General features: G+C 33.2%; 1 protein-coding gene across 9 annotated transcripts in view; it reads right to left on the bottom strand.

Annotated features, from left to right (window-relative positions):
* Nucleotides 1-24,734, bottom strand: part of LOC115229173 (protein phosphatase 1 regulatory subunit 12A) — a 216,354-nt gene that overhangs the window by 30,426 nt on the left and 161,194 nt on the right. For all 9 annotated transcript variants that reach the window (XM_036500427.1, XM_036500428.1, XM_036500430.1 and 6 more), the window contains 3 exons: nucleotides 4,594-4,752; nucleotides 3,790-3,936; nucleotides 893-943 (listed from right to left, as the gene is read on the bottom strand). In XM_036500427.1, coding sequence (XP_036356320.1) covers nucleotides 893-943; nucleotides 3,790-3,936; nucleotides 4,594-4,752 — 357 coding nt within the window. The remainder of the gene's footprint in view (nucleotides 1-892; nucleotides 944-3,789; nucleotides 3,937-4,593; nucleotides 4,753-24,734) is intronic.

Here is a 24,734-nt window from a genome sequence, read left to right as displayed (position 1 = left end):
TCTAATGTTTTTAGTTGTACATATAGGCATGAACAACTGATTTTAGAAAAACAATATTTCTTAAAAGTATGGCATCAACCCCTGTGAAATGTCATTGCAAAACTAAGGGGAATGAAACTGTACACTATATATAGTTTGGCACCCAACTGGAGAATTGATTAAAAATAAAGATTTCTGTATTTAACAATGTAAGCATTTCTCCAACTATAGTCATTTAGAAAAACAAATATTGTTAATCATTCAGTCGTGGCCATGCCGAAATACTGCCAGAGATTTTCTTCAAAAATTCCTCCTCTTCACAGTAGCACTTAATATTCCCTTTATATTTTTCCAGTTTCTGGAGAAAGTGACATTCATCAAAGACACACTAAATCTTATGAAGAAGCAACCGAACAATTTTGTTCACTTCACAATAATCTTGGTAAAAAGAAATAATCCTTTCTACTATAGGCACAAGGCCTGAAACTTTGGGGAAAGGGCTAGTCAATTACATCAACCCCAGTGTGAAACTGGTACTTATTTCATCAACCCTGAAAGGATGAAAGGCAAAGTCAACCTTGGCACAATTTGAATTCAGAACTAAGACGGATGAAATGCCACTAAACATTTTGCATGGCGTGCTAAATAATAATAGTAGTTTAGAAATAAGGATGTGAACTGACATATTTTACACAGCACACTGAAAATTCTGCAGAAAGTTTCAGTCTTGAGCATTTAAAAAAATAAAATATATTGTAATAAATTTTTGCAATAAAAATATTACGAGTAACAGGGGCTGAAATTAATTAGATATTTCTCCCCCACCCCATCCCCTGGTAAATTATCATCTAATTATTTTTCAACATTACAGTCAACTTCAACAAGATTTTATCAATGTAACATTTCTACTTACGACCATTGCAGACTCAAGTTCAGACAATTTCCTCTCCAAAGCCCGTTTTTCCTGTCAATAAAATAATGTAAATACTGAAAATGACTGACAGACAGACAGAAAGAAAGGAGAGGAACAGAAGATTTTTATTCTGAAATTTTGAGTTCATACTGAAATACTTTTCTATTGAAAATTTGAGATAATCTAGAAAATCAATGTTAAAATACAGAAGCCTTTTTGATAAGGATCAACGTAAAATTTTGAAGAGATGAGTCATCGGTATTATATTTAGTGTTACTTATTGGCAGCCAAACAAGATGATGGTCGTGAACCCCCTCCATTTGATAGATCGGTACCTCCAATGCTTCGATTAATCATCACGCAGGACCAAGTCAAACGTGTTATTCAAGGCCTCGATGTCAACAAGGGTCACGGCCCTGACGGCATACACCAACGGGTTATCAAAGCGTTGGCTCCGGTCATCTGCGAGCCCTTAACACGACTATTCAATATGTCATTGGCGACGGGTGTTATACCTGCAGACTGGAGAACAGCGATAATCTGCCCAATTTTCAAGAAAGGGAGCCGCAAAGACCCGCTTAACTACCGACCGGTTTCCCTTACATCAATAATCAGCAAGATGTTCGAAACCATCCTTAAGAAAAGTATGATGCTCCACCTCCTAAACACAGCCTCGATCACTGATTCCCAACACGGCTTCGTGCCGAAGAGATCATGCTTGACCAACTTACTAGTAATGGAAGAATTGGTGATGCGCATCCTCGATGATAGTGATGCTGTTGACATCGTTTTATTGGACTTTGCCAAAGCTTTTGACTCGGTAAACCACCGTCTACTACTTGTCAAGCTTCAAGCATATAGTTTCCATCCGGATATTGTACGATGGGTTGGTGCCTTCCTCTCAGATCGCTCCTTCCAAGTTCAAGTAAATGGTTCGCGGTCCGACGTCTCCAGTGCGAGCAGTGGCGTGCCTCAAGGTTCAGTGCTTGGGCCCTTGTTGTTCTTAGTCTTCATAAATGACTTGCCCGACGACCTCACGCAACACACCCTTCTATTTGCCGACGATATCAAACTGGTCGCTCCTCGCGGTAGTATAGAGGATCTTCGTCGGTGCCTCCACCAAATTTGGAAGTGGTCTAACGATTGGGACCTGTGTCTGAACGTGTCAAAGTGCTGTCATCTGCCTGTCGGCTCTACTCCTGCAACTCAACTTGATTTCGAGCCGGGTCGTCTGCTGCTGGAGAGGACCGATCAGGTAAAGGACCTGGGTATCTTGGTGGATTACTCCTTTTCGCCTTCGGCCCAGTGCGTCCATGCTGCCAACAAAGCGCGTGGAATTCTGATTTTGATTCGACGGTCATTCGGAATGCTCACAGCAGCCATATTCCTGCCACTCTATGTCACGCTGGTGAGACCCATATTGGAGTATGGGATTCAAGCCTCTTCTCCTTATCTCCTCAAAGACATACAGCACCTCGAAAGAGTCCAGAGGCTGGCTACCCGCATGGTTCATGGTCTCAAAAATTTGCCCTACGAAGAAAGGCTGAAGACGCTCAACCTTTATTCTCTTGAAAAACGCCGCCGCCGTGGTGACCTCATTCTCGCCCACAACATCATAAGCGGGAAGTGTAACCTCTCGAAAGAGCTGTTCTTCACTCCTGCTCCGGAGCGTCGGCTGCGGGGTCATTCCGAAAAGCTCTACCTGCGACGATTTCATCTCAATCGAAGGAGAGGAGCTTTCTCCGTCCGGGTTGCGGATCCGTGGAACAAGCTGCCAGACGAGATGGTGAAGATGCCGACGACCGCTTTGTTCAAAGCCTCCCTGGACCTCAAGTGGCCTGAACTCTTTACATGAACACCACCCTGTACTTAACTCCATGTCCCCCTACATGGCCTTGCTATTTGCTTTTGAGCCAAATTAACTAACTAACTAACTAACATGGCAGCATGTTGAGTGACATCACTGTTTATTTAGCTAGTTGTAAAATCGGTGTTCTTGCGATCATGTAAGCTGTAGTCTGTAATTTTCATGGACAGGAAGTTGGAACAAAGTGCCAGTGTGAAATTTTGCATTGAACTTGAGAAGTCTGCTACAGAGACCTTGAGCATTCTTTGACAAGTTTTTTGCACTCACCCTATTTGCCCGATTTAGCACCTGCGGACTTCCGCCTTTTCCCTAAGAACAAATCACAGAAGGTCCTCAACTCACTTACAGAAAATGAATTGCAGGCAGGATTCCAAAAGTGGCAGGAAAGCTGGGACTTGTGTACTGCTGTATAAGGTGACTATTTCGAAGGAGACGATGTTAAACTGAGGTAAGTTATTCTAAGTTGTCTTTTATTAAACATATCTAGTCTGAAAACCTCTTGATACCATCTCATACCAAAACTGAATTTACATTTTGATTTAGTAATCCAAGTACCCAACTGATTGGGAAATATTCTTAACAAATTTTACCATCTAATACTGACAGTGAGAAAAAACAAAACAAAAGAAAAATAATAACTATGTTAAACTCTCTCAACTAAAATGGCTCCTTAAAGATAATAAACAAAAAAATTATGAAGCTTTCAAACAACTGTAGGAGTCAGAGTGAATAAGTAACAAATATATGGGCTGATACAAGAATATTTTCCAATGACATCAAAATTACAGCATAAGGCATAAATAAAAAAGATAACCCAATTAGTGTTATTTTTCAAAGTGACAACAGCAAGTATTACTGGAAACACTAACAAAACTGTTTAAAAGAAAAATTTATTTGAAGTAATAAAAAAATATCTTGAAGGAAAATATAATAAGGGTCACTTAAATGGCTTGATTACACAACTTAAACAAAACACTGGTGTGTTTACAACCAAAAAGGAATAGTCATAACAACAGAACTGGTTACTTACCCTTTTCTGTTGGTTTGACTCAATTGAACTACCTTCATGTAATCTTCGAAACCTTTCCAGTTCTAATTTCATCGCCGAAAGTTCCCGTTTGCTCGTATCAAGCTCTTTCTTTAACCTATTTGTGTCGTCTTTTTCATTTTCATAAAGCTATTCATAAAATAAAGCAGCACTTATTAAACACAATCTTGAAATGATTAGAGTTACTAAAAAAAATCAACAAATGTTTACATGTTTCTTTTCTTCTAACTTATTTTTCAGAGATTCCTATCTAGCCACTAGCTCAGGAATGAAATTTGCTTAACCCTTTCGTTACTGTATTTATTTTGAGATGCTCTGTGTTTCTTCCAATTATTTTAAATATAACAAAGAATCTAGTAATTTAACTTAGTTATCATTAAGCTAGTGTTTGGAACATAAACTGTGACTAAGATTTGGTGGAAGATTTGAATCCAAAACTTATGAAAACAAGACATTTATACTAAAGAGCCAGAGCCGGTTTCAGCCGGGTTGGTAATGAAGGGGTTAAAGGGGTGCAAACACAAGTCCAAAAGTCTGTAAACAAGGATTTATGTGTTTCATTGTTCTCTGAAAAGAAACCTAACTTCAAGCTGCTTTTATACCAATCACTTTTTACGCAATTTTCTAAACCTGAAAAAAAAAAAAAAAATGGGAGTGCAAATTTTGATTTTGCACCCTGCAAACAATTTTACAGGGTGCACTTGCACCCCCTGTAACTAGCTACCATTAAGAGAGCACAAGCAAGCAATTGGCAATATTCAGTGGTAAATATCAATCAATACTTACTTTTTTGTAATCTATGTCTAATGAAGGTGTTGATTTACTCAAACCAGCATAAGAACTTGGTCGATCGGAGCGACTGTGGCGGTCTGTGATGGACGGAGGGATGTCGGATGTTGACACGCACCGGCTGCTAGTACCACTGTTTATTCGACTGTTAAGGCTCTGAAAAGAGGACAAATGTTTATTAACAGCACTATTATCTTCACAGGGATGCATGACTGACTGCAGTTTCAAAATATGACAATGTAATGAAGTGAACATAGTAATGACAAGAAAATATAAACAAAACAAAAAAAACATATGAAGCCAATAAAACAAGATTGATCCACTTGTATGAGCAATGCAATGTTTATACTTACTGAAAAAAGATATATAATACATGATAAATATGATACAAATAATATATGTAAACACAGGAATAGCTGTATGATTAAGATTTGGTTTATAACCATGGTCTTTCGGGTTCAATGCTACTGGGCAACATCATGGGTGTCTTCTATTATATATAACTAAGTTGATCAATGTCTTGTGAATGAAATTAGGCTGGAGGAAACAGTACCAAAACTCACTGTGTGTGTGTGTGTGTGTGTGTGTATGTGCGCACGTGATCGCATTAACCCTTTATTCTGTCAAAAGTAAGGTTTATTTATTCTCATTATTTTGGAATTAATCTGCATTACCTTGTAGTTTTTGATGGGGCAACTTAATTTTTAGAATGATATTGTAAGGTTGGTGTAAGAGGCCAGATCTGGCCAGTTCAAACATAATGCAGGTAGAATATTTTGGCCAGATATGGCTTGTTTAAATGCTAAAGGGTTAAAACCACTTAGGCTCCAGTGACGCAATTATGTCAAGTTATGCATGACAAGTTATGCATAAAGACCCTGGAAAAACTACCTTACATGAAAACAAGGTTTGGCATCAAAGAGGGCATCTAACCAACCATAGAATATTACCTTAAGTGGTCACACCCACCTTGCTACCATTGGAAAAGTAGACGTAAAATTAATGATGATTGACATGCACACACGTACATTCACATATACCTACATACATAACATGCAAATCTTTTTATATTTTTGTCTGCTTTCTCTACTGGCATGGCTTGGACAAGTAGTCACAGTCCAAATAAGTTAATCGAAGTTAATACCTTCTTTGACATGTAGGAAGATTATGTCTCATCAGCACATTCTGGCTTTTGGCATGATTTCTACATCTGGATGCTCTTTCTCACACCAACCACTATACAGAATATACTAGGTGCATTTTATTGTGGAACCCACATTAGAGAAGTGCCATGCCCCTGACAAGACTAAAGAGTCATCTTGATCCTAGATTGTCTCTGCTCAATTCACCAACCATTTTGTGTAATGGGTGCATTTTATTGTGGCACCAAAGAGTGACAGAATGAGTGATGACAGAAACTGAGCTTACGGTGAGATAGTAACAAATGCGAAAGTATGACAAGAGGAATAGAATTATTAGCACAAGAGGGAGCTAAATGAGAGAGTAACAAAAGACAGAGCTAGAGAGAGAGAGAGAAAGAGAGAGAGTAATGAGAGAATAGTAATGCTAAAGGTTAATGAGAGAGGAAATGATGGTTATGGAAGTAAAGGCATTGTGATAAAGGAAAGTGGTAGAATAATAAGATGGCAGGGGTATTGAATAGGGAAAGATACAGCACTAACTCAAATTTGTGTGTGTGTGTGTGTGTGTGTGGAAACTGAATATTTTACAGATTTTCTAACTTTTATTTCGATGCACAAACTATGCATCGTTTTATGATGTTAAAGCTACACAACCATCTGAGTGTCAGTAATTTAATAAATTCTGGATTTCTCCAGCAGCAAAGTGATCCAACAGCCCATTGTAACGATCAACATACAGTGAAGATTAATCTTCAAACTCTTCTACTATGGCCTGGAGACAAACAGAATTGGGTTGGGAACTGAACTCTGAGATCTCACCCAACTGGCATGCAAAATCTGTCAATATAATCAATGCTGATTGCACTTCTATACGTGGCTTATATCACTACACACACACACATACACGTACAACTATTACAAGTTTCAGCCATTGGAATGTAGCTATGGTAGAGCACCACATTGAAAGGTTTTTTAGTTGCTTGTACTGACCCAAGTAGTTATGCTGCTTTCAAATTTAGACACAAGGCCAGCAATTTCAGGGGAAGGGTTAAATCGATTACATCAACCCAAGTGCTCAACTGGTACTCGTTTTATCAACCCTGAAAGGATGAAAGGTAAAGTTGACTCCAGTGGCATTTGAACTCAGAACATGAAGTCAAACAAAATGATACTAAGCATTTTGCCTGGCATGGTAATGATTCTGATAGCAGGCCACCTTAAACCCCAGTGGTTATATTAAAATCTGGTACTCATCACTGTTGCCAAACAGTGAATTAACAAGGTATAAACACAAAGTACCATTTTCCAAACAGCGTCAACACAAATATACACACAAAGACAGCCATATGCATGCATACACACACATACACACACCTTGATCTTCTGCACAATGAGTTTCCCATAACCAATTTACTGACAAGGAACTCATCAGCTCAGGGCTATAAGAGAAGACGTCTGCCCAAGACGTAATACAGTGGGACTGAAGCCAAGCTAAGTGAAATGCTACTGATATAAAACAATCATACTTGTCTATCATTCTGAAATATTAGATTCAACAATGTATAAGACTAACATGAATTACAGGAACTGTTCAGGTGTGAGAAAAATAATCCAGTGTACCAACACAGAATACACATTTCTAACAGGTGTTTGAATATTTCTGCAGGGAAACAAAAATTAGACACACTACATATAGCTATGTACATATATATGTATGGACAGACACAGGCAAATGTGTACACACAACTATTATGTTATTGAGGATACTTAATATCAAATTCAGACAATTCTCAATAAAGCTGAAATGTCTTAAATTTGAAAATTAATTCCAACTACAAATTACTACTAATTGATAGCATGCACCATTACAGTATTGAACAATAAAGTAAATTTGAAAGCTCTGTAAGTCTACAAAATTAATGAATTGAGTTAAGAGTGTGTGGACAAAACATTTGATGAATAACTGTACTTGAGCAGGGTAATCCTATAAAAATAATAGCCATTATCAATTTGCTAACTGAGCTACATTTTCAAACTCATAATTATTATAAGAAGCAATCACAGTCAGTACACTGATATGGTTTGATGAATATTTAACAGGACAGCTTAACAATAAAACAATAGTTTGAGGGCAAAATGACAACTTATAACAAGCTGGTATAACTAGATCAACAAAAGAGGGATTATAATCTTGTTAGTAACATCAAATATTTAACTAGTTAATACTCATATAGTTCTATATCTAAGAGATGGGGAATTATGTACATTATTTACATTTGACAGATATTTGTCCTCATCTTGTATGTTAATACAACATTTTGGCTGATATACCCTCCAGCCTTCTTCAGTCTGATGAAGACTGGAGGGTATATCAAATAATGTAAATAATGGTTAATAATCACTTTACAATATGTGATGTATAAATGGCTTCCTAGGTATACTTTCATTATCAGAAATATTTTACAGTCACAAAATCTGATAGTACAAAATTATTTTGCAAACATGTACAAAAGAACTGAATACTATACTAGATCAATTCTATAAACTTCATTGGTGTAATTAATTATGTTTTGTTGAAATATTTGTGACTAAAACAGGTTCTATTGCTAACTTTAATAGCACAACTGTTTGTAAAAAAAATGGTAGAAATTATATTTCCCATAGAACCCTCTCAAATATGTAGAAAAGATCAAGGAGAAATATGATTTATCAACTACTATCAGTGACACTTATGCAACTACATATATCTAAACTTAATGAATTACAGAAAGCATCACACACTTGTTGAATTTATAAAAACGATGTGAACATAGTTGGTCCTGATTTGAAGGAATTTCTGAGTTAAAGGTCTAATTTTGGGAGACTGATAAAAATTACAAAGTTTCTTCACAGTAAGGAATCCTTGCAGAATTCAAAGCTTTCTGTCAACCTTGGATTGATGTTTACTCTTTGACACATTTTAAAGCCTAAAGATACAATTCAGACTGCTGCCTTAATAAAAGGCTGAAATTACAATATGGTGTGTGTCTCATCTTTGTATCTAGTTTTCAGAAAAGAACTTTCAGAACAAGTCATTGTCCCTATCTCCCAACTCTATGATAAATCAAATAGCCTAATTACATTTCTAATATCTCCCACCTCACTCTCATGCATAGGTACTACCTCATTTTCCTATACTCTGACTTTTTTCGATAATAAACCAAGAATGCTCCAAAACTGACCTCTTGCTAAAGAAAAAAAAAAACAAAAACAGTCTGATGTTTTATAAACAGAAAATGTTTGGTCTCTTTGAAACAAACGTTTCAGGCAGATGGCTCTAATCATTATCAATGAATCCTGAAATAACTAAAATGAGATAATACTGTAGATTCTTTAACACTAACAGTATGAAAAGAGAAATTTGAGATGCAATGGCTATTTCCAGCCCTTCAACCAAATGTTTAGTAGTAAAACACTAACTACAGTTGAAAATAATTTGTAGGCTTCCCTTGATGATGGTGGTGATGATGATGATTATAATGAACATCAACAGGCAGATTTTTCAAGTTAGCAAATTTATTTACTAATGTTTCCTTTTTTTCTTTTTATAATTAAATTGATAAGCTTGTTCGTTAACAAATGTTCTTCCTTACTGTCAGCTTATGTTCTTTTACATTCTTCTACTTTAACACTATAGAGTTAACAAATTAGAGAGAAAAAAGGAAAAGTGTGAGGGAAGAGAGAGAATGTATATTAAATTTAGAAAGAGCTATAAACCAAGTTGTAACAACAGTGAAACAAAGATTACATTTATAATGCAATGTGAAGCATAGTTTCTTAAGTATTATTGCAAATGTTTGAAACTAATTTCTTATTCAGAAAGGTTTAACCAGTGTCCAGATAGTATTTACATTAATGAAGAGAGATTTATTCATTTTATAACGAAAAGAAAAAGAAATTCAAATTACAAGGGAATAAAACATCACTTTGTATCATCATTTTTGAATAGTTTGAAGAAAATGAGTAGCAGCCAAGGTCCTTTTGCAATGACACTAGGATTATTTGAGAATGGGGAGAAGAATTTGAGATCCTTATGTTGGAGAGCTAGCCTAAATGTTTACCATGTAATAGACTATATACTTAAAACATTCCACAAGTAATAGGGGCTATGTTAGACCAGGTTAGAGCATTTGTTTGTAATTCTCATAATCACAAGTAATTCTCATAATCACAAAATGTTCCAGTTGATATGATCAACAGAGCAACCTGCTCATGAAATTAGCATGAAAGTCACTGAACACTCCATACACTCATACCCTTAACGTAGTTCTCAAGGAAGTTCAGTGTGACACAATGTGACAAGGCTGTCCCTTTGAAATATAGGTACTACTCAAATCTACTAACTGAGTGAACTAGAGCAACATGAAATAAAGTATCTTGCTCAAGGACAAAATATGATCCAGAAAATAGAGAATGGAGTGGGTTTTACAACACAACCAACTCAACAAATCTTTGCAACTGTGTGTGTGTGTGTGTGTGTGTGTGTGTGTGTGTGTACACATCGAAGCCAAGAATTTCATAACGAGATACATTCTTGAGCAACCACTAATCCAATATAAAACCCAAAAGAACTATTGTTGCAGTAAAAGTGAACAAATCACTAAATAATGAAAATGAACGTATTGTAGCTCAAGAAACGTTAGAAATATTTTGGAGCAGGAAGTTTAAAAAGTAGCTATGGTGCAATTGTCTCAGCTCCTATCATCTAATTATAGAGGAGGAAAAATACAAAAACAGGTGTTATCTGTTGAAATAGAAATGTGTGTGTGTGTGAGCGCACACCATTTCCTGACAATGTATACAGTGAAAGTAATGGTCTATGAAATGAATGATTATTGGCTTAATGTCTACAGTTTTGCTAATGTGTTATACATATCTACAGGCCAAGGGCATTAGTGCATCAAGACTAGCTGGGGGAAGAAATGCTATTAAAAGATTGCTATTTAGTAGTTTAGTTCTCCAGAAGTTGAGTGTGCATGCAATTTGAGTATGAACTGTAACAATAAAGGTAATAAGTGATAATTAGAGTACATTGTAAACTTCATCTGTGTGCACACTACACACTAATCTTATTTCCTTTCTATAATAATAATGATGATGATTGCTATAATCTTAGAATTCTAGAGGGCATCACTGAGGAGGTATCATTTAAAAAAAATTTTTTTTTTTTTTATAAATCAGTTTAGAAATAAAGTTCACATAAATTTCGCTTAAAACTGACAATCAATGAAAAGGATTGTCCAAGAGAAAAGCTTTGTAGAGATTTTAGAATGTCCACACTGTCATCTTGCAGACGTCGGCATGGACATCTGCAAGATGACAGTGGATGTAGGTAATATTTATTAAAAAGATTTGCAGAAAGGTTACTGTCCTAAGTCATACTTTATATAGATGAATGTTTGCACACCCATCTTACTTTTATTGAAGAAAATACTAAGATTTAAATTACAACCTCAGCAGCTGGTTGTCTAGAAAAGTTAACAGGTTTTATATGAAGATTGATTAAATATAATGATATACTGTTATATTTTCCTAACATTGGTAAAACCCAAGGAACAAAGTATATGAATCCAAAAATTCCATCTTAAATGCTGGAACTTCAGTTTCACAAAAGGAAAAAAAAAAAAAACAGTTGAAAGTTTATACCACAAATATTAGTAACATTTTAAACAGAGAAAAGTTTTATAACACTATGACCTACTTGACACACATAGGATTAATATTTGTTAGCAAATCAAACAAACAGACAAAATGACTATAAGGGAAAAAAAAGATGTTGCCTTGCTATGTTTCTTCTGCTTATTATCAGCGCTTTGCTGGGTAAATATTTGTTTATCTCTTTTCAAAAGACTGACAATATGCTAAACTAATACAATTTTAAAATACTGGAGTATAAAAATATATGAACCAATCAAAAGATGAGAAAAATTAACAAACAAAAATTCCAAAAGAACTTAATGAAAAAATACTTTTATTTCAAAGAGAACTTGTTCTCCTTGTGGCAAAAAGTAGTTTGAATCATTGTGTTAATCTAAGAGAAAGCTCCTTTAATTAATATTTTAAACTAGTTTACATTTTATCAAGAACAAGATATGTTAGTTAACCAACATTTGAGAGAATTAGTTAAAAATCTAATCTAATAAACTTTGAAATAGAACCTAACAGAACAGGGGGTAAGCTTGAAGATTTTGTGAATTCATTCAACAAGTTGTTTTTAAATTAATAGCAATAGATGTAAATACCAACCTGTATAATTAATAAATTATCTTAGACGCATAATTGGATCCATCTACATTTTCCAAGGCAGATTATGATGGAGTGTGTTGAGCCATGTAACCAACAAGTCTCGGGCATTTAAGATTAAATTTCAGTGGGGAGAAAGATAGAGACTAGGCGGTTATAGTTTTCATGTTTTGTAAGTGCTATTAATGATGGTAATTTTAGGGAGTTGTATTATTGAGAAAGTATGACAACTAACAAAAATTGGTAAAAAGACAGAAGAGGGGAGGAAAAAAAACTAAAAAAAAAAAAATAATAATAGTGGAAAAGGCAACTTGAATTTCAATTGTACTAAATAATTGAAAAATATCAATGTTTATACATTAAAAAAAAAGTAATTGAGAACCAACCATGTATACATGTAGCTGCCAGTTTAGTACAGGTTAGTGAGGGAACCAAATAGCAATCAAGAAGCACGCAAAATAAATTTATCTAGCAAAACGGGAAAGAAAAAACTGAGATCCCATGCAAATTAGTTTCTTCAAACAAAACATTAAAAAAGGGGGAAAAAAATAAGGTAGGGGGCTAATTTAGAATTTGTTACATTCAGAGTTGACATTTAATTTCTGAAAATTCTTGTTTTAAAAGTAAATCAAAGAAAAGAAAATGAGGCAGGTTATTGAAGATGCACATCACAATGGAATCAGTCAATAATCTGACAGAATTTTCAAATAACAGAACCAAACTGGTGTATAAACATTTTGCTTATAACTAAAAAGTAAATTATGCTTAATAAAATTCATAATAATCTGGCATACATAAGTAGAGTGTGTTAGTAATATTGTCTCAAGCAACAAAATACAAAAAGAAAAGATCATCCTTGACATGGATTATTTTTCTTTCAAATAAGCCATTTGCTGTATGATATAAATGTGCATGTGTGACATTGCTGAAGTATTGATAGAAGGGTTAGGAAACTACAGATGAAATATAAATGAAACTAGGTATGGAAAAAAAACATAAGTTGCAAGCATACATATACAATGCTATAGTTTATTAAATATCCTTTACCTACAAATAACAGATGGAAATAAAAAGACTTTCGGTGGATCTGACTTAACTGTCAATATGATATACAGCTTCATTAATTTTTTTTTTAAATCACAGTGATAAAAATTACAATGTCCTCATAGGAGCACTACAATCTTCTGATCTTACAAAGCTTTCAGTAGATCACTTTCTGTAGCAGTCGTTTAAGAATACTTAAAGATGGCCCTCAAAAGATACCTGTCACACTTCTCAAAGTCTGCTCTGAATCTACTTAAATTTCAGTGTGCAATAAGATATCCATTCCTTCCTCACAAGAATGAAATTACAAGAAGCCTATTAAGAGTGGTTGATACTGATTAATCAACATCCACATATACAGAACCCTAAAACAGTCATGATTTCTACAACACAATAGAAAACTGATAAAACAATAGACAAAAACGAATCAGGGGTGGGAGAGAAAATACAAATTGATTTTAAAGAGCATATAAAAAGTGTAGAAAAATAAACAAGATTTCCAGAGAAACTATGCAAAATAAAATTATAGATTGTAATTTTTTTTTTTTATTTCTTAGATGAGAAAAGCATATTCAAGACCCTTTCAAGTCCTCTGATACAAGTGGAAAGTTATTCTAAGATCAGAGCCCTAGCCTAAATTCTTGAAACATGGTGACACAAAAGGATCAAACAATTGCCACATATAAAATAAAACAATGATGAGATTAATTTAACCTTACTGCATCAGTGTTGCCTGTATATTTCTATTCTCTAATTTAATGAGTTATGTTTCTGGTTCTTTTTTAAAAGAAAAAAAAAAAAAGCACACCTAAAAGAATATTAATGTATATTAAATCAGCATAACTTTTCATATTTGTGTTACTAAGGATGCTAGTAATACATGTAATTATGAAGAGTTCTATGTCTGACTAGATTACCAGCCTATGTGTGTAAAATACTGAAACACTTATTTATTACTAATGACATAAGCAGGCATTAATAAGAGTTACAGGTACTTTCTCATTCAACAGACTTTTAAGTAGTTGGTAGCAAGAAAATAACGTGAAACCAAAATATACAGAATTATTAGACGGTTATTGCTATATGAAATTTCTTTGGTATGTAGGCAGATGGAATTGATTCTGGGAGTGAAACATATTCATTAGAACGCAAGGAGACTAGAGATGGTCTATAATTACGAGATTCAATAGCTTAAGAGCAGAAGCAGGGGTATTATCATGAAAAGAGGTAATATCAAATGTTTCAAGCAGAGCCCTTCACTGACCTACATTAAAATCCTGTTACATATCTAAGATGGTTTTACCACTATACACACATGGCTATACCTCTAATTAGCAAAGATTCATAATAACCACTAGCTCAAAGATTTACTGCTTCTCTACTGTCTTCAAAACCAGTTCTGCCTTTCAGAATTGCAAACAGTGTGCCGCCTAATGAACTTGCTTCCCTTCCTTTTGATATCATTACTCTCTAACCATGTACAACGAAACACCACACAGAACACCACCTTAAACATCTTAATCCATCTCCTCAGGTGGATACACCACCAGCCCAAGTTTTCAACACAAGCATTAATCTGCGAAACTTCAAACTTCTTCAAGAAATCTTTTTGTATACATAAAGGAGTGCCATAATGTATGGCAATGAAAAGTGAATAAGATTTGTTGAACTCGCTCAAGTAAACTTAATTGTATTTTCTTTTTTAATGTTCATTCAACAGTAGTCAACATCTGCACAAGAGAATGGTAGATAAAGTTGATGCTTATGTAAATGCTTTGTGTGAACACATAGGTAGGGTGAGGAGAAAGTTGAAAGATTAAGAAGACTGTTTAATGTAGAGTGTATGATGAAGAAAATGAGAGTAACAACGTTAGGAAGAAAATATATGTGTACCAGGTATTTAGTAGTGTAGCACAAACAACTTCAGAGAAGCAGCAACTATATAGGGAAAGAGGCAACAAACTGATGGTAGGTGAGTGAAGTGGAGGCTATCATGACTTTAAAAAAATTTGCTTATCAAGAGAAATTTTCTTGTACGTGAAGTAAGTGAATCTGGATTCCACAATATTACAAAGAGACATCAAAATCTAAATGTCTACCATCTTCATTTAACATCCACTTTCCGTGCTGACATAGGTTTTATATATATATATATATGTATATAATTTACACATAATGGCACAGAGGAATGATTCTTCAGGAACTGAATAGAATAAGGAAATGAAATTTATGTGATGTGTGCTCTTTAATATTAAGCTGCTTATAGGAAAGAAAAGAAAAAGAAATAAGCATTTAGTCTATACCAGATTAAACAAAATCATGTTATTACCAAAGATAGTAAAAATATAGAAGAGCAAAACAAGGTAAGATTTAAGGAAATTCAAAGTACTTTCTCAAATATTTAAAAAGTTTATTTGGGGAATCATTTTCTGAATTTAGAGTGAATTTTGTGTTTATTTTTAAACAACTTCATTGCACTACATTAGTGGGTCACAACCCCTTAGGTTTATTTCGAAATAAAATTTTACCTATGAAAAGGATTAAAAAAAAAAAAAAAACTACATTTTTGTCAATTCAGATTGAGAAAATATAAAATACCATAATTTATATATAAATTTAACTACATCAATTTGATAAGACAAGCATTCAGACATGGTAATATATGGAGATTTTAATTATAAGTCGTGGTGGGGGAGATATTGTACTCTCTGCAAGGTAGTGAATATTCTATGTAAGTGCCACCTAGCACCAGAGCAGGTAAGAAAATAAAGAAATTAAAAAAAGAGGAAGATTTGGTGGATTGTCAAATGCTAATTTGAAAGATTAACAGTTTGTGATAATGAAACTGAGACCACTTCTAAAAAAAAAAAAAAGAAAAGAAAGAAAAGGCGAAATTATAGATTCATTATGAGAAATTACTTTGATGTCAAATACTATCTCTATAATGAGATTGTAATAATTACAATGACAATAATGAGTGAGTAAATTATGTGTTAGAGAAATATCTAAAACAGTTTCAAAACTTATTTAGCATGGAGACAAATTTGTACCGAAAGCAAGTTTTTCTCACATTTATGCCTATTTTGCAATCAACTGAAATTTCTTTCAGCCTGTCTCTAAAGTCAAAAAGTCAATGTTAGTGAATTCAGCCGGTCTTCCACTGAATGGAATTGGTCAACAAAGAAATCCAACTGTTAAATTTTGGCTCCAACACTCGGACATATATAACCTACACAACTATCATAACACATGTCAGCATGAAAAAATGGCAACACCTGTAGTCTCTAAGATTATGTGAAGGATTCAAGATATGCTAATGCAAAACATAGATAACCAAACAGCAACACAATCAAATATGTGTATGCATGTGTAGACAAATATAGGTGAATAGTATTAATGTTTTTCGTGTCATTTAGCATTAACAAACTAAAAAAATATTAGAAAAATAAAACTGATTCTTCTTAATGTATTAAATAACTGAACAAAAACAGAATTTCAACAATGTCAATAAAGGTTAACATGAAATTAGAATACAACAATCTATAGTCTATATTTTTGAGATGAGGAATTATGTACATTATTTACAATGGACAGATAGGTGTCCTAACCTTGTCTGTTGTTATCACAACATTTTGGCTGATGTACACTCCAGCCTTCATCAGGTGTTCTGGTGGAATTTCAAACCCAACCCTTTATTTGACTAATGGGGTACTCTATTATCGTTCCTAAGGTTTCTGTTTTTGCTGATATTATTTTTTTCTGTATATATTATTTCCCAAGTCCCTGCCTGGGATTGAATTCAGAATTTGAGGGTTAGTAGCCCATGCTATGCTTCAATCCCAGTTCAATCCCAGGCAGGGACTTGAGAAATAACATCAGCAAAACAGAATACCTTAGGAATGAGAACAGAGTACTCCATTAATCAAATAAAGGGCTGGGTTTGAAATTCCACCAGAACACCTGATGAAGACTAGAAAGTACATCAACTAAAATGTGGCAACAACAAACAAGGTGAGGACACCTATCCATCCATTGTAAATAATGTACAACAATATATATTTAAAATTCTAAATTTTAAATAATTGGAGATATAACAAATCTGTATAATGCAAAATCTCTTGATCTGGTTGTTTGGCATACAAGTGCTTCTTTCAGATGGCATATACTTGGAAAAGGTGATTTATGATAATTTAATGTAATTAGAAACTTGGGTTACAGGATTAAAAAAATGAAGTAGTTTTGGCAATCATGTCTTGCCCAAAAGAGCAAAACAATCCATATGGAAACAATTCACATGGAAATGGCAGGTTTGATTTCTAAAGATTTTTATTATCATATGATGATGTTGATAAAACTAAATGAGTAAACTTCTAAAAATAAGAAATTATCCATATATTCCTCATCTACTTCTAAATATAAATAAATTACAAATATTAAAGCACCATATATTTGTGCATTTACTTTTTAGTCCTTAATTATTTCAGACCCACAATTCATAGAAAACAAGAATGAAAGTTTATCATCATCATCATTATTATTATTATTAATAATATCCAACATCAGAGTCAGTCTGAGCCAGATGAGGAAACATTCCCTCTCAGATGCCAAGTCAATATCTATCTTAATTTTTTGTATTCATATACAAACCTAGAGCTAGGTAATATCACATTTTAAATTCCTTCTTTAAAGAGAATACCTATCCAAAAATATTATGTATATTACGTAACTGAAATAAAAAATCTGTAAAACTGTACAAGGGCAACTGAAGAAAAGAGAGACTATGAAATAACCACAGAAACCCTTTTAACTATAAAAGGGAAAATAATCATTCAATTGATCAAAGATCCACCAACAAAATATTTATAAAAGAAAATGCTAACTTGGAGAGTAATATAAATTCCTATTAAATATATATATATATATATCTTAACACATACACACACAAAACCCACACGTCTTAAAACTGTTAAACAATGCTCAAGTGTATAAGTTTCTTTTTGAACAAAGATACATATTCAACAGAGAAATCTAATCAACTCTTACGTCAATGTTTTGCAGAGTTAAATTTAAATTCTTATGTAATTATTCTCTGGTATCAGTTTACACAAGTTTATATATAAACAGCATTCTAAGAAACAGCTGAATATAGGGTATTAATCTGAAGCATCTGAAATAAGGATAATAGTCCAATGATAAATAACCTTCGTGTGTCTAACTCATTCTTTAAATCCAGAAAGCCTTACGACATGTTTTAAAATTAAATAAGGAAAACAAAAATTTTATATGAAAGTTAAAGCAATTACTTTTTTTTTTCTTTTTTTACAACAGAATTCTTCATAAATCCTATTACATACAGTAAAGATGGTACAGACAACTGACTAATTCAATACAATAAACTATTACTTACTAGTATTATACAATGTCGCTTAGCTCTCAAATTCATAACCAGAGCCAGCAAAGAAATTTGCAAGAAATAGTAACCAAATGACACTCCATCATAAATGAAAAAACGCATCAGGCAATGTACTCTCAGGTATACTACGTTTCAGGAAGACAGGGAAGCAAGATAATATTAGCTAGGAGACCTTTTATCATAGGCATTCAAAAGCTAATCAAGACGAGAGTTAAACAACAACCAAATCATAAGAACATTATACAATAACTGCCATGGTTTAATCATTTCCTCCAAAATTTTTCCACAAGACAGAAATCAGATAGGTTTTATATAGCCACAACACAAGAATACTTTCATGACTAACAACATAAGGATGAACCAATATAGATAAATGGCAGACTGAACTATTTTTCTTAAAAAACAGTCTAGTACATGTTTATATTGAGACTTAACTAAAACAACTCAGACAAACTAGAAATAAATTTTGAAATTGGTGAATATGTCTTTTGAATATAAACAACCTGCATATTAATATATTTTAAACCAATGAGAAAGAAGAACAAATTACTACATTAAGATTAGTGCATATCATTTAAGCTAGCTTTACCAAAAGATTTTATTTGCCCAAATGCTTTATGAATTTCAAAATGATTTTGGTTTCTCCATATGATTTAATAGTCTGCTCCATTACTTCTAGTTTACATTTTTACTTGCCAAGATGATTGAATTTGACTACTGAAAACAGAACAACTTAAACCCCACCCCACCCATGCAATAAGATGGAAATATTAAAGTATTGGAATATAAGTCAAGGACCATGGACTGAAGTTCTATCAGAGAGTACCAAGAATAATGACAAAGCAGAATTTCAGAGATGCCACAGCTAAATATTACCTGTGATTTGATATTTTATGTGGTTGCACTCAACAAACAAGTTAGCAAATGTCACTGGATCACTGGCAAAGTTACTAAGATTAATTTTGAATAAAATTCTGTCGACTAATGTGAAAGGTAACTTATTCTATAATCATACAGATAGTGAAATAGGCGCAATGGTTGATTAAATACATAATCTACACCGTCTACCTCCTCAAGAATTTGCATGATGCTATTAAGAGTTTTATCTTGATCGAAGGATTTAGCTCAAATACCATTTATTTGAAGAGAGCAATAAGGACAATGTCAGTGTATCAACATTAGGAAGATTACTTCAGTGATTAATTGAAATCTAGAATTACAGAACAAAATGTAAAATACAATAAAGAGAGAGAGGGGGAGATAGAGAATGTGTGCGTGTGTGTTTGTTTCAATATGAAATATGATTTGTGGATGACAGCAGATCAAGCGCTATGGGCAATTGGCAACACTAAAGAATTATGAGCAATGGTAGCTTCTCTGAAAAGAGGAGAATACTTCCATAAATATGAAAAAAATAGGTAGCACTCCAATCCAATAAGCCTGAGGGAAGAGTCCTACACTGAACTAATTCCGTTTTTAAATCTCCTGGAAAATGTTAGTTTGGTTTCTTGAACATGAGTAAAAGAAAAGAGAAAAAAAAAATGAAAAATGCAAATTCTCTAACACTGGATTACATTCAACATGTTGAAGTCAATGTTATGTGATATAAAGCTAATATACTAAAAGCATTAATTTTGATGAATCATTTGCTGAAAGGATAAAGCTTCATTTCCATTGCTTCCTAATGTATTCAATGTACACAAAGACGAAAATTTTCAATAAAGTGACGGAAACAATTCAGAAATAGATGAAATTTGCACTATACATTAAGAAATAAACAAGAAAGATTGACTTGAAAGAAAAAAAGAAAATTTTAAAAATTGAAAAGAAAATATTAGAAAATTCTTAAAATACAAAGTGACCTGAAAGGACAATAATAGTTATTCTAAATGTTTTGGTCTCAAATTATATGATGATGATGATTTCCAATAAGGAGTCCAATCCACAAATTCTGAGGTTGAGGGTGTGACTGATTAAATAAGCTACCATATTTGATGACATGAAAGACACACAGGCACATTAGATACACCCCAATTTTAGAAATGCATATTCATGAAAAGAGCTTAGTGCATCAAAGTGTGTAATATTAGCTTATAGAAGGCCCAACTTCCTACATAGGGCCTTGGGTGATTATTTTTGAGACTTTCTTTTAGTATGTGTTGTGGTGGGGATAAGTACATCTTATGTTCACAGTTGTTTTGATTAAGCTCCACATGAATAAAAGGAAAAACCATCTCCAAAGGGATCTAAGCTTTGAATACAAAGAAAAAGGCTGGACATTAGTGTTGTTCCTTCTTCCGAAAGATTGCCATTATTACTGTACACTGACAAATCACTTATTAGCATATATTACAGTATAGAAATGATTACAAGTTTGTCAGGGAAGTGTATATAACTGATAATTTCTGGCTAAAGTGTACTGGAAAGGAAAGTCAGTTTTGGTTGGATTTCATCTTGAAAGAAAAGGTCACTAAACGTTATGAGGAATTTAATACATCACAGCTGTTTTGCCATCATCTTGGAGACAAAAAGAATTCTTCAACTGGCCATTTCACAGCCTTCTTAACGCAATAATAAATTTCAGTGTATAATAAATTGTTTACATGTCCATATTGATATGCACGCTACACATTATACAATTGTATATTCACAAACCATTGCAGATGAAGAAAGCTAGCTCATCAGATCACTGGAATATCAAATTGTGAGTGTATGTGTGTGTCTGTGAATGGATAGACAGATAACATAGTGAGGATGCATGGCCTAATGGTAAGGGCGCTGTACTCACAATCGTGAGATTGTGGTTTCATTTTCTGGACTGGGTAGTGCATTGTGTTCTTGAGCAAAACACATCTCATATTGCTCAGCAATCACTGTGAAACCTGACATTTGGTGCAATGTGCACCTGTTCAGGTAGCGTTAATTTGAGAGGAGTGAGTGAGCTAATGTACAGCACATACATTTCATTAATATAAAGAAATTATTTGTGAAGGTCATTTAACAAAAACTGAATATTCATACAATGTATTTGACAGAAGTATCCCTCACATATAACAGGGTTTCTCAATCTGGTACAAAGCCACAAATTTTGTGATACATGTGTGTTTACTTAATAAAGCTTAGCACTTGACTGGTATACTAACAATCCAAATGAGGAATCTCAAATAGTCCCTTAACCTGCTCCAAATAGCCTAATTTAATTCACTTCAGCCCCCATCAGCTCTGAGAGAGAGACCATAGATTCACTGTCTGAAAGATCAAAAATGGGATGGTTATGGTTGGAACGTCTGATCAGTAAAAATAAACCAGAACTTTAAAAAAAAAACTGAATTCTTGGCTTTTACTGAGTCCAGTTAGCTGAAAGTCAACCCCAGCAGGATTTTAACTCAAAATAACAAAAGTATTACAAGGAATTTTGTCAAGTTTTCCAAAATATCTATGACTCAAGAAAAAAATTTCTATCAAAAGTATACATTATGTTTAAAATTATATAGTTACAATCTATGGCAATATGGAGAAACAACCTTATTTTCCCCTCAGGTCAAAAGTAACAAAAACTGGATCGTAACATAAATTTATACCATTACTTAAAAGTGATATGTACATAAAACTGTTTCATAAACTAGATATAGAATAGATAATTAAACAAAAAAAATTTTAAGTGGGGGTGGGTGGGGTTTCACTTTTGAGTAATGGCTAAAATGATGCTACACTACTGTGTTGAAGAAGTAACACAACAAAAAGACTGAAAGAAAGTATTTCATGATTGAATATATTTGGTTCTTGGTAAATTAACAGCATACAATTGATTTGCCACAATATTAGTACCACTTGCTGGTTTCATGTTCTTGCCCTAATGACATATGGCAAGTCTTTTATACGACTAAATTTTTACTAATTACCAGTTACTGAAAGGAGACAAACAACTGAATTGCAGAAAATGCATGCATAAAAGCTAGCAGAATCAAAAATAGTCCAACATATGGAACAGAAGGAAAATATCTGGTTCATTCCCTGCTGTTACTGACAATTAAAATATTTCATCTGTTTACTAACATGCTAACTATCAGATGTTACATTACATACTAATAGCATATAATAGAGTTGCAGGTTTCATGGCAATCAAGCAAGCTTTCAGGTGTTTCTTAGCAATACACCTATATATTATACAAGCCTAGCACACTTATGGTTCCCTCAAACTGAACAGATGACTTAAGGAGAAATAGTCTAAATCTTCCAATTTTTATTGATGGGAAAATCAAATTGTGTCTTCTCCAAAAGCAAATTCAGTATTAGAAAAAAAAGACTGTAAAAATGTAAAGTGAGTTTTTAATTGTTGATTTCAGAAGGAATTATGCACTGCTGACATATCTTTTTTTTATACAACACAGTTATTGCAATCTCAATGCTTGAGCAATTATAAAGTTAGTATTGGAAAAGTGAAAATAAAATGATGAAGATATAGAATGATTAAGTAGGATAATCCATACAAATATATCTTAAAACTGTGTATAATAGCAGCTGATATTTTCAAAGTGGCCAATAACATGAACAGGTAAATTACCAGTCGAATTAACAATGCAACTTTAATTTCATCATGAATAACACCCAACATAGATTTGAAAGAAAAAAAAAATATGCAATTAGAGCTCTCCAGAAACTAAGATGCTTTAACAATTTTAAAAATTGGGAAGCTGCATTAAAAATTTGAATTAAAATCTAGATTAAAATGTATTTATTTACACATGGTAGCAGGTGAAACATTATAAAAAGAATTAATTAAAGTAATACTTTATACATTGTCCAAGGAAAGCTAATATATAAAATAAATAAATCTTTTCTTTTCTCTTTTTTTTTTTGATGAACATATACAAAGTATCATTAACATTAATCAAGAAATGTTTTATTAATAATCAGGTATCATTTGTAATTTTCAAAACTGAAAAATTTTTCTTACTGAGATGTTTATCACTTGATGCACTATAAAATGCAGTGCCTAAAGCCTTCTGATGATATTTATTTAAGATTTAATAAAAAATCTGCCAAATTTGAAAGCAATTATTTTGAAGAGTGCCAGCAAGAAGTACAAATATTGGTGATGACTAGCAAAAAGTAAATCGCAGTGTGGAACTTATGAGTAATTAGTGGGAGAAGAAATTGAGGATAAATGAAATGAGATGACACAGCAGTAGAATTAGTAAGGGGTATACTATGGATAGATTGTGAATAAATGAGGAATCACAAGAAAACTTGGAAGTAGGCTCAGTTAGCCTGCAGGAGGTATCCTGTAAAAGAGAAAAAGTTTTAGTTAATGTTAATGGGTAGATACCATGAGAGAAATAAAATGAGTGTGAGGAAGGGGATTACAAGGAGGGTAGTAGTCACAATTAGAAAAGGAGGAAGATAGAAAACATGTGGAGGAGCAGTGTTGCAAATAACCTGCAAGGAAAGAGAAAAAAAATACCAAAATATATATATATATTAAAAGAAATCAATGGGATACAAGGAGCTTCAGGATCATCAAAATTTGGTTAGAAGAGATGTCCATTTGTCAACAGCATTAAACACAAACACATACCAAAAAAAAAAAAAGAAGGAAAAAAAATCAAAAAATACAATAAGAGTTGGACACACTAACTGAACCCTGGAAAACTTACCGTTTTAACATTTTAGATTAAAACTCTAAAAATCCTTGTAAGATTGACTAACTGTAAACATAATATAACTCCCTTACAAAAATAAAAGATGAATAACAGGAGTAAAAAATTTCCTTTGTAATATACCTTGCCTTATTATTATGGTACAAATTTTATCTCGAATCAAATGTTAATTTTTCTCATAATTGGACAGGAGCAACACATTTGTAAAAATAAAATCAGAAGATAGTCTATATGATACGTTACTGCATGTAGAAATTATACAGCAGTTGTTGATATAACCTAAACTAAATTATTCAGCCTGTTGTGAAAACCATTTACTACAACCTTTGTAAATCAAACCAGTAAATTGTGTTACCAAGAATTTGTAATTATTCTAGGAGTGGACTGACCGGAACAACAGACTTAGTTATTTCATTACAAAAGAAAAACCAGATTCACCTTTTAGTATTTTCTCTATTAACTAGTGTTTCATGTTAAATTTATTGTATCACAATACTAAAACATACTGAAGTGAATAATGGCTAAGCAACATAGATGTTAGATTAACCATAATGGTTTCTAACACAAATCATTATCAAAGTCCACTGACATTGTACA

This window comes from Octopus sinensis, linkage group LG2 (assembly GCF_006345805.1).
Source record: "Octopus sinensis linkage group LG2, ASM634580v1, whole genome shotgun sequence".
In the NCBI taxonomy this organism is placed as follows: Eukaryota; Metazoa; Mollusca; class Cephalopoda; order Octopoda; family Octopodidae; genus Octopus; species Octopus sinensis.
This window is presented reverse-complemented; position numbering and strand designations above follow the sequence as displayed.